The sequence below is a fragment of the Corvus brachyrhynchos genome, unplaced genomic scaffold, assembly GCF_000691975.1.
Source record: "Corvus brachyrhynchos isolate BGI_N302 unplaced genomic scaffold, ASM69197v1 scaffold56, whole genome shotgun sequence".
NCBI classification, from domain to species: Eukaryota; Metazoa; Chordata; class Aves; order Passeriformes; family Corvidae; genus Corvus; species Corvus brachyrhynchos.
The window spans coordinates 713,245-724,748 of NW_008238664.1; the positions used below are offsets into that span (position 1 = coordinate 713,245).

Consider the following 11,504-nt stretch of genomic DNA (forward strand, 5'->3'; position numbering starts at 1 on the left):
GTGCTGGTGAACACAGCTGCAGAGAGGGGTGACGGGGAAGTGGTGGGCTCAGCTTGAGCTGCTCGTAAAACTGGAGTCCAAATGAAGACCTGGAACCTTTCAAAGAGTTAAATATTGCTGCTGCCCCTTGATGATAGGCAGAACAACAAAACCAAAAAGCAGAGATTGCCACTGGAAACACTCGTGTTGAGGAACTGTAATATGAAGTCAATGGCAAACTAAAATGAGACGGGCAGAGCAGATTAGTTGTCTTTTATAAAGCAGCAAATAGTGACCCCTTTAAGTGCAGGTGGTCTGAAATCTGCCTCTAGAGAGACAAAACTATAAAAAGGTGCAAAAAAGCAGTGGAGAAATATACTTTTGTTGTGTGTAAATTCACTGGTCTTAATGTTCTTACAGCAAAGACTAATTTAGGCCAAAATATTTATTGTAGTTATACTCAGTTCTTTCCAAAGGAAATTTTCATCGGAACATCCCTTTAATGTTTAACAAGGATAGGTAAAATGGTTTTGTTGTCCCTGGGCCCTAGCTAGGGCAAGGAGGAGTGAGGTAGGTAGCCAGCTTGTGCTCAGGAACTGGCTGGGCATCAGTCTATCCACCAGAGTAGTGACTTGTTCTCCTTTCTTCTCTCTTATCCCACTTATTCTCTGCTTATTAAGCAATTATTCATTTGTTTGTATTTTTGTGACCCTTAAGTTTTCTTGCTTTTGTTTTTCCTTTCCTCTTCCCCCATCCCACTGCAGGTGGGTATGGGGAAAAGTAAATGAGCCCCTGTGTGGGGCTCAGCTGCCCACCAGCATTAAAGCACAACACTCTGGTTAAAAAGTGCTTTAAAAGAACAAGAAAATGTGATAAAACAATTATGAAGACAACAGTTCTACAGAGAAAAAAACAGCAGCTGGGAAACAGAACAGAAAAACACTCACAAGAAATGAATCTTCAAAAAAGTAATTGGTCTTCAAAAGAGATTACTTTGATGATAAGAAAAAAAAGAGATTTTTTCAGGATTTTAATGTCTTGTAATTGCTCCCACTTGACTAGGAACTCTGAAATCTTTGATTGTGATTCTGCAAATTGCTTTGGATTCTGAGGTGAAGATGCTCAAAACCATATTTTGAGTGCTTGGAGTTTCAATCTTCTTATTTGAGTAAATTCCTCTTGCTCTCAAGAGCAGCAATTCTGGATGAGGAATTGGTGGCATTTGTGGGAATTTAAATACTAGCAGGAAATGCATGTCACACACTCAATAAACATTGCAGCATCTGAGTGAAATCCATGGTATCTTTCAGCAATTGACCAGAATCAATTTAAATGAAACCCACATACATTTTTGATCACAATTATTCAAAATATATGCAGATAAGTTCTTCCTCAAACTTTCATTTAAGCAAACAGATTATTTGTAGTTTCCCTAAGTTCACACTGAGCAGCTGCCTCAGTTTCTATTATAGCTCATATTTCCAAATGGCTGTAAAAGCTGCAATAACTTTGATTTTAATTCTGTTAGAAAGTGCTTTTCATACAAGAGCTTACCTTGAACAATGACATCATCATCCAAATATATTACTTTCTCATGTTTTTGGATAAGCAAAGGAAGATAAAATCGAACAAAGTTCAGCTATTAAACAGAAAGAAAAAATATAGATTAAATGGCAAAACTGTTTAATGAAGTAGTCTCAGGCTTCTGTGTCTATTAAGTCAGTTTGAATTTCTCTTTTCATTGAGCACCAATCAGTGATCATTTGCTTCCTCCCCCACAGCTTTACTACTACCTCAAATCCAGTATTGTTACTGTTACTGATGTTATTATTTATCCCTGTTTATTTCCTATGGCCCTAACCATGCAACCCAAAACTGTTGCTTCCTCACAGAATCCTTTAGGTTGGAAAGGGCCTTTTGAGATCGTCTTGTTCAACTCCCCTTCTGCAGCAGGGTCCACTCAAGCAGGCTGACAGGGACCATGCCCATTTGGGTCCTGAACATGTCCACAGATGGAGACCCAACAGTCTCTCTGGGCAACCTGATACTTTTAAACTCATGATTTAAAAAGTCTTTTCTTTAGCCCAGACGGAATTTCATGTTATTTGTGCCCATTGCCTCTTGTCCCTCCCCTCAAGTATTTATACAGATTGATAAGATCCTCCTGAATCTGATCTTCTCTAGGCTGAAACAGCTTCAACTCGTTCAGCCTCTCATACAAAAGATGCTTCAGCCCCTTAATCATCTTTGGAGCCCATGTTGGACTTGTCCCAGTAAGTCAATATCTTTCTTGCCCTGGTGGGCTCAGAACTGGACATTGTACTTCAGATGCAGCCTCACCAGTGCAGAGAGGAAGGAGCACCTTTCTGGACCCACTGCCAATGCTCTTCCTAGCGCACTTTTACAGCATACATCACACCAAACACTTCAACATTTAATAGCATCATCAATCCGCTCTAAAGGAATGATTTGAGTGGCACCACAGACATGGGCTAACAACTTCTACAACAGCAATGAAGAACAGAGAAGAGGGGAAAAGGACTGACAATGTAAGAACAACCGTAAGGATTCAGACCATTTTACCCAGCACCTGTCTTCAGAGTGGCCCTAACCAGATGCTCAGGGGAAAATAAAAATAGAGCAAGCATCCAGAACAGTTGCTCCAAGTATTCTCCTAGCTTTCAGTTATTTTCAGCTCAAGGGATTTTCTGATCTAGATGTGATCTGTCTAAATATGAACTTCGATCCTAACTGAACCCCTGTACATTTTTACACCCACAAGACTTTTCAGCAAGGAATTCTAGAGATGTAGCACTCATTGCATGAAAAGTGTGCAACATCTCTTGTTTCTGCTGACTGTCACTCTGACTAATTTGATCTCATAGCCATAAGTTCTTGCATTGGAAGAGACATACACACACACCCTCCATGAAATGGAACAGACTTAGGACAGTTTAAAGCCCATATAAACATTAAAAACCTCAACAATTTATTATGTGGTGTTCATTGACTCACAGGCTGCAGTAGCTCAGGACGTGATGCATCTTGTCTGATTTTTCCTTTTAGTACCATAGGATTGAATTCCACAACCTTGAATTTTATTTCTTTCAGTTTAGAATTTTCAATCCATTTTCTATAATAAAAAGAAGAGAACTGATAACAGAAATATCAAGTGTGTGGCAAGTACTTCCAGTATGAAATTCACATATACTTAGGAGAATAATAAGAGACCTTGAAAGCTCACTTGATCTATTCTATCCCAACACAGAATCACTTGTCTAAAGCTATTGCACACAGACCTTTGTGAAACCTGCTCTTGGAACAAATTTTTTAAAAATCCCCCACAAAAACCCCAACAAAACAAACACTCTACCCCACTGCCAAAACCAGACTCTGTATGTTGCCCAAACAACCCAGCTTTCACCATTACTTCCAATGAATTATATTCTTCTAAGTTCTCTTGCTATAATTAAGGATCATTATTTCTTATCCTATCTACAGTGCTTTTAAAGCTGAGGTTAGTTTTCTTCCTTTCACAGTTTTATGTTCTTCCAGATGGCTTCTACGTCACCTCCTGATGATGTTTTCTTCAGACTAAACGAATTTTTTTTTCATATTTTTGTCAGATTTCTTATCGTCACTGTTTATTTTCTCTCCTGACACAAACTGTGGGTACAAAGGCTACAGAAGTGAAGTAGCCAGAGGTGAGAACTGCCAAGAAATGTTTTAGTATTCATTCACAACTTGGTCCTCTTTAAGACAACATTTGCAAATTTTAAAACTGAAACAGAATGAGCTGAAACTTCATGAAATTACATGCATTGAAATATCAGGATATAATTTCCTTTCATGAAATGAAGAATTCTCATTTCATGAGAGAAATGAAATGAGACCTCAGAGAATGAAGTGAAATGAGAAGAAGGAACATGAAATATGATGAAATGAAACGGAAAGGCAATTATTTAATGATGTGAAATAAATGAAAGGGAATGGAATTAAGTGTATTGAAATGAGATGAAACAACAAGAAATTATATTCCTTGAAATCTCGAGATTTCATTTCCCTTCATGAAATGAGGAATTTTCATTTCATGAAAGGAAATAAATTGAGAAATTATGGATTAAAGCAAAATGGATAGAAAGGAAAGAAAAATGTAATGAAGTGAAACTGAGAAAAATAAAATTCTGAAATTAAGTGAAAACAACAAAATTGAATGGAATGAAATCAAGTGATGTGAAATGAACCAAAACTTAATGAGATGATATTCATTGAAATCTTGAGATTTCATTTCCTTTCATGAAATGAAGAATTCTCATTTCATGAAAGGAAATGAAATGAGAAATCAAGGAATGAAGTGAAATGGAAAGAAAGGAAAGTCATTGCAATACTTTTTGGGCCTCTTTTTGTAACTTTAATACATCATCTTAGCTGAAATTAGCTTTAAACAGCAAGTTTTTCTACTCTAAAGCTGAAGACACAGCACCAGAGGAGAGGTAAGTGCAGTGCCACAAAGTGGGACTGTGACAAGTAGACAGTATATCCTTACCTTACTACAGACTCTTCTGCAGCCTATTTATAAAAAGCTGAGAAGCACAGGTATGGCATGGCCTGGCTATTTCACACCCCTTTGCACAGGTCAGTGTCTTGTGGAGGAAAAAGTGTCCTTTTTCCATCGTGTACGGAATCCTGCGGGTTGCTACCAATAGCGCTCCATTTCCCTGAGAAGTCCTCCCAAGTGTTACGCCTGTGCTAGGGGGAACAATCACGTGGCTCTAACTACAGCCTGAAACAAAACAAGGCTGGTGTGTACCGAATGTGTGGGATGGTTGTCTTCATCCCAACGATGTAGAACAAAACATTGGCCTCTGTGTTGCTGTAGATGCTACTGATGGCTGCTACAGCTGCGCCCATCCTGCCCGCAGCAGCGCAGATCACCACTGGGATTTCTTCTTCCATTTCCTCAGGACTCTCCAAATCAACTACAAGAAACAAACCCATTTTACATCAGATCTGGGTCACAAAAATGACTAAGTACTTCCATAAGCAGTGGACTAATTTCACCGTCACCCCATTTTTTTGCTTACCACGTCCTATACACATCCCCATCTGGCAAGGCACACAACTTGAGCTGTTGCTAATCCAGAACTACTTGCAGGTTGACTGGACTGATGGATGCCTCCAGAGAATAAATAAGAGAGTTCTTGGCATCTTCTACTCAGCAGGGGCACAATTCAGCCTGTCCTTCATGTAGCTGCTTATTCATATGAAACCTGAAGAGGTTTGAATACCTTTGAGACTTCTACATCTCAGTTATATTTAGCACAAATTGAACAATAGGTTCCAAAATTATCAAAGGAAGGAGGTAAGTCAGAGACAGAGCAATTGCATGAGCTCCACTTCTTTGGCAAGCTGACTTGAAAGGAATAGTGCAAAAATTTGCACCAGCAGGAAGTTGCTAATGATATAAGGGAAGATACCTAAACTACACCAAATCAGGTCACATTCCTGAAATTTTTATCCCTGATTAGCACTGATTAACTTACAGAACTTAAATGGATATATTTATACTGTTAAAACATAACAATTACACTCATAACAAGCCCAACAAAAATATACTGAAAATAAATTATTTATATCAAGACAGAGTTTGTTTACCTTGGGAACAGTGAATAAGCTATTTGTATAAACATTTAATACCAGTCCAACCTCATTAACCTAGCAGGTTTCTGTAACTATAAAAATTCCAGCAAAAACTTCTGCTGTAAATGTGAAGATTTGATGCTCTAGCTGAAATGAATAAGCAGGCCAAGAACATTCCCAGGGAGGCAGGTCATGATCAAACTTTATTACCACTTGACAACTCCAATCTGCTCAGCTCAAGTAAGGATATACTCTAGCATCCATCTACATCAGTGACATCTGGATAAAAACTTAATCAGATTTACTACTCTTAGTCATCACTATCAATCTCCCATGATTTTATTAAAGTAACTCAGAAGCAAAACGTTTTTTCATCCCAGACCATATGCAACAGTGTGAGTAGCTCATCTACTGCAGGACAAACAGGATTCAGTAAGGTGAAAAGTGCTGTTCAAGGTAAGACATAAGGAAAATAAAACAGGAACATAAGTGAAACACAAGTGCAAGTCACTTACCTGTTTCATTTTTTAATGCCAATGGCACCTGGTGAACTTTGTTATACAGAATAGCGCACACGGTTAAAACAAGAAGTAACAGTAAGATCTGGTTAACTGAAACAAGAGGGAGAATGTGTTAACAATCAGTATAACAGCTGATTCCCAAGTAGCTGATTAAAAAAACAAAATCCAATTTGCAACCAGTACAGATGATAGAAGAATTTCATAGGCTGTTTCTGTTGTGTTTTTCTCATATTATTTGATCAAGCTTAAAATTTTATGTTACAAAACACAACATTAACTCACCCCTGTTAAAGTAATCCCAAACTATCTGATTTTCATGGTTAATTTGCTCACTAAATCGTAAGACTCCCGATACATATGGGTTATCCATACTAGAAAATTCAGGTGTCTGAACTTTACCAGGAGCTTGGAACATTTTTTTCCTGGCTAGTCTGCTGTCTGTTTACACACACTTAATGAGTTAATTATTTTTATGTAGCCCCTTCATTCTGTCATGCTTCCCTCATAAAACTTCAAACACAGCAGAATTTTTTTATCTACTTCAATGTTCAGATTTTCAAGGTGTATTTGAGCAAAACCTTAAAAATTCTAGAAAAACAAACCCACCATTCTACAGAAACCAGGAATGTTTCAATATATTTGAAAATACTTATTTTGACAGGGTAATTTAAATTAATAACATCAAAGCAAGGCAAAGACCTGGCTGTGTATTCTGATTTATAGTCCCTAAAAGACTGTCTTGTACAAATTTAAGTCATTCAGCACAAATCAAGCATGTGCAGGAGTTGGGAGAGTTCACCAAACACAACAGGGAAGGAATCCATTGCCCTCATCAACAGTTACTATGATGATGGGTGTTGCTTCAGACTACTTTGTTACTTTTGCACCACCATAAAACGTACTTAAGGTGCTCAAAAGAGCAAAGGGAATGGAGTTCTGCTCTATTTTAATCAAAATGGCCAACTGGCCGCAAGACTAGATTGAAATTGGTAAACATATGTCACCAAACCTGCACTAATTTAAACCAAATGAGGAAAAAGCCCATTGACTTCTGAGAAATTTTGGGCACATAAGTAAAGGCAAAAGTCCATTTTCAGTCACTGACCATTACAGCTGATGAGAACCCCAAAATTTTTGGGGCCACATCTCAATATTGAGTACGAACAGCATTAATGTGCAGAGCTCTGTAAAAGTCAGCTTCAGGGCTCTGGGCACAATTCACATGAAAACAGCAGCTACTTGCAGTATCGGTGGGAAGTGTCAGAATCTCCAGTCTCAAGTGAGTAATTTTAAATTAATGGGAATTATGATTGTACTCATCTGACATAGTTAACAGGAAAAGACTTATTTGCATACTTAAAGTTAAGCATAATTTAGCAATACTAGAACTATAAAGTCGTATGCAACTGTGATAACAGTTGCATGAGAAATTGGATTTGACATTTCTGTCCTCTTTTTTAAAAAATATGTCTTTCAAATGTTTTTAATCTCTCTTACTTTTCTTTAAAAGAGCCATGTGTCCTGTTGGATGAGAACTGTGATCTGTGGTAAAATAAAATAAAAAAATAATTAAAAGAAAAAAAAAAGAGAGAAATATCATTAATGCCAGAAATGAATTCTAGTTAGTTATATAAAGGACTAGGTTTTGGATTATCAAATTTTACTGCTGAACTGGTAAAAGTAAAACTGCACTTAATCTCTGTAAATACCTTTTTTTAAACAAATAACTAATATTCTGAGTTAGAAATATTTTTATTAATAATTTAAGCAACTAATAGCTTGTAAAAAACATTTTAATAAATCCCATCTGATCATCTATTCAGTAGGCGATTTTTAGTACCTTTTAAGATACTCTGCAAAGAAGTATTAAAACACCCACTAATGCAATTTATGAATATATTTATCTCTGTTTTCACCTCAAACATAATAACTATCGCAATTACTAATCTCTTGCTAGAGCATGCATTCCCAAACACATGGGAATCTCATACCAGGGCAGTGTCTTCTAGACTCTCAAAAAATTGCAGAGCAATAGTGAAAATGTTTTCTTACAGTGCTATCCTTCCAGTGTGTGTAATGTGGCTTGTATTTATGTACATTTTTTGTGATGCTGAAGAAAAGGAGGTTGCCTTCCCTAAAATTGTGCTTCTAGTCCAGGCCTGAGAGCAGCCATGATTTTATTCCTGAGAAGACAGAACATAATCCCTAAAGTACAGGATTATGAGAAATACAACATTTGTTTGAATTCTGGACCCAAAACTACCATTTATGGAGGAAAACACAAACCAACCTTTATACTATGTAGGCATAGAACAGAAAACAATTTTTTCTGTTTCCACATATACAGATATGGACATATTACAGCACAGATAAAGAAATAAGATGGGTACTGTGCACACATAAAAATGAAGTTTATTCCAGCTCCTTGACAAATCAGACAGAACAGCAAGAATTCTTGAAACCTGAGTCACAAAACTGACCACCTCTCATTGGTTAGTGCTCAAGTTCAGGCAGCATCCTAGATTAGTCTCTATTTTGAACAATGAATTAAATGACAACAAAAAATAATACTAAAAAACCGTAAGATGTAGCTTTGTTCACAAACCATTTATATTCACATGTATTTAAGTCCCAGCTGATGACTAAATTGCAGTGAGAAAGGAGTATTCTGGAAATTCTTTCACATCTGCACTACTTATCTACATTCCAGCAGACCATTCTCTTCATGTGGCATTAATTTACACAGAGGAAATCAAGCTTATCTGTCGGAAAAAACCACAGCTGAGAAAGCCCTTCTCTCATGCATTAAACACAAATACTGCCTTCTTTTACATTTAAGAACTTTACTCATTTAGGTAAGCAGAGCAACAAAGGAACCTGCTACACTCTTGGACTGATTTTCTAACTCCACTTTAGCTAATCACAATCTTCCCCGATTTCCACAGAGCTGCCTACTATCTTTGAATTACCAATTGTAACAACAGCCACAAACAGTCCTGATGATCATTGCAAGATGAAAGCTGCACAGCCACAGCTTCATGCTATCTTCAGAAATTATTAAATCCACATAAACTGAACCATGTTTTAAACCTTAAAATCCAAGACAGACTCTCACACCAGTCGGAATTCTACAACTACAGCATTCCTAAGCCTCTGAAACACCAATTGATTACCTACTGATTTTTAAGAAAAGAGAGGTATACTTGTTCCCCTGCAAATATTTACTCAGGTTTTTCTGACTGCAGACATTATTTCCTGGAACCTGGCAGTCCCTAACTCAGTTGCCAAATCCTATAACAAAACGAGGGGCTGCAGAAGGGAAAGCTCAAAACCAGTGACATTATTGCTCAGATATTTCCTGCTTAATTAGTCTTTTTACCTCTTCAAAGCAGCACAGTATTCGGGACTCCTCTCTCCTGAAGCGCTGTGGAGCTATTTACTTGGATCCTAGATAGCCCACAGCTGTAAGCACTCTTGCCAAAGCGTCCTTGACCACCATCCTCCTTTGAAGTCACCCGAACAAGGGCCTTACAGGGCACAGTAACAGTTTTACGATTCAATTCCTTTTTCGGACTCTTCAAAGTTTACTTTGGAGTTGTGCTGGTTTTCCTTTCTTTCTCTGCCGCTGAGGAATAGCACAGAGTCCAGACGCTGCACTGGAGGAATGAGAGCACATAAACCACTTCCAGATGTGCAGAATGATGAGGCAGCCCCAGATCTGGCAAACTTGCCTCAGAGCTTCAGCTAGCAGATTGCAAACAAATCCCATAAGACAAAAAGTCTTAAAGGGGTGGGGGAAAGAGAAGGAAACAAACCCTTCCAGAAGTTACTTCAACAATCTAGCTGCAAGTTAGGTTTTTATTCATTATTTATGGCGAATGTGAACAGGTAACTAGTGTGCAAGAGCCAGGCTACAACATGCCAAAGTCTAACAGAAGGCCAAAGTTTTTCCAGTGTCTGTTGGCAGAGTTCTTGAGAGTCAAAAGCTAAGGGAAACTTGCAAAAGTCAACTCTGAACATGCATTTTGACTTGAATCATCTTGTTTCCTAATCTCTGAGCATTTAATCCACAGGTTTGGTTTACATTAAAAAGGATTTTAGATCAAGGTAACCAGCACATGGTGATACCCTGCCTCCTAAGCTCTCCTGGAATGCTTTTGCAGTTTTATTTCTACAGCACTTCTTTTATTTGAATTCTGTCCCTCCCTTCTAGGAATGAACACTGTTTTGTCACAAGACTTTCATGAGTACTGAAAGGAATAATAATAAATATCTTCAACTCTAAACTATTTTTTTTATTTGTATTGTGAGGCAGTGCAAAATTTATGAGTAGTAGTCAGTAAAGGTCTTTAAAAAGGTCTTTAGTGTTCCAAATTAAAATTGCTGTTCCATTTGCAGGAGCCAAAAATGTGAATTTTCAACCGTGTGTCTCAAACAGGCCCAAACTGTACTATCTGAGTCTGATTTTGCACAGGAGTCCATCTTCTGCTTGAACAAAAAATAAATGAAGAGTTATACATACAGTTATGCGCTTCGTGCAGATGGCTACAACTACTAGTATTTTTCTGTGCTGTGGTATTTAATTTGTATTGAGCTCATGCTTACCAAAATCCACCTATGTTTTTTTCACATTCCTTTCCATTTCTATGTGAATCTGAACAGATCTAAGCAGCACCGTCATATGAGCCTGCAGAACTGGGACTGGCTCCTTCACTTGGCAGAACCCTCGGGATTACTGGCAATGCAGTAACACCTTCACAGAACCAGGTTGGAAAAGAACTCTGAAATTATCGAGTCCAGACTATGACCACACATCATGCTGTCAACTAGACCATGGCAGTAAGTGCCACATGCAGTCTTTCCTTTAACACCTCCACCACGTCCCTGGGCAGCCCATGCCAATGTCTAATCACCTTTTCTGTGAAGAAATTTCTCCTGTTGTCCAACCTCAATTATACATCTCAGCATCAGAATTTACTATGTAGAACTCAACACTGACAAGAGGCTTTTAGCACCAGATACACCCTCTTTGGATTCCCCTCAGCCTCCCACGTTTATATATTCTCACACAACACCCCTCTCACACAGGAAAGAGCAGCTTCTCTCCTGCACAACGAGACCTTCGAATTCTCTCACATCACCCGCTGCTAGCTGTACAACCGAAACCTCGGTTGCTAATCTCAACCTTCGGCGTTTAAACAGCAATTCATTTCTTTCTCGCTGCACACCTCGCAGGCAGCAGCACTGCCTCGCCTACCACTAGCCAGTTAAAAAAAAACCCCATAATGTGCTACACGTTTCTGAGGGCTCGGAGGGAGAGCGGGTGCCCCAAGCTGAGGGAGCACCCCTCGGGCGGGGTGCGCT

General features: G+C 38.3%; 1 protein-coding gene across 2 annotated transcripts in view; it reads right to left on the reverse strand.

Moving 5' to 3' along the window:
* Positions 1 to 9,873, reverse strand: part of GLT8D2 (glycosyltransferase 8 domain containing 2) — a 14,580-nt gene extending 4,707 nt beyond the window's left edge. The window contains exons 1-6 of one of the 2 annotated variants that reach the window (XM_017737980.1): positions 9,520 to 9,873; positions 6,135 to 6,230; positions 5,064 to 5,249; positions 4,790 to 4,958; positions 2,995 to 3,112; positions 1,534 to 1,618 (exon numbers count right to left, since the gene is read on the reverse strand). In XM_017737980.1, the coding sequence (XP_017593469.1) occupies positions 1,534 to 1,618; positions 2,995 to 3,112; positions 4,790 to 4,958; positions 5,064 to 5,085 (394 nt within the window). In that variant the 5' untranslated portion in view covers positions 5,086 to 5,249; positions 6,135 to 6,230; positions 9,520 to 9,873. Of the gene's footprint in view, positions 1 to 1,533; positions 1,619 to 2,994; positions 3,113 to 4,789; positions 4,959 to 5,063; positions 5,250 to 6,134; positions 6,231 to 7,637; positions 7,683 to 9,519 lie in introns of both variants that reach the window. The other variant, XM_008636372.2, reaches the window with a different exon arrangement.
* Between the last annotated feature and the right edge of the window lie 1,631 nt (positions 9,874 to 11,504).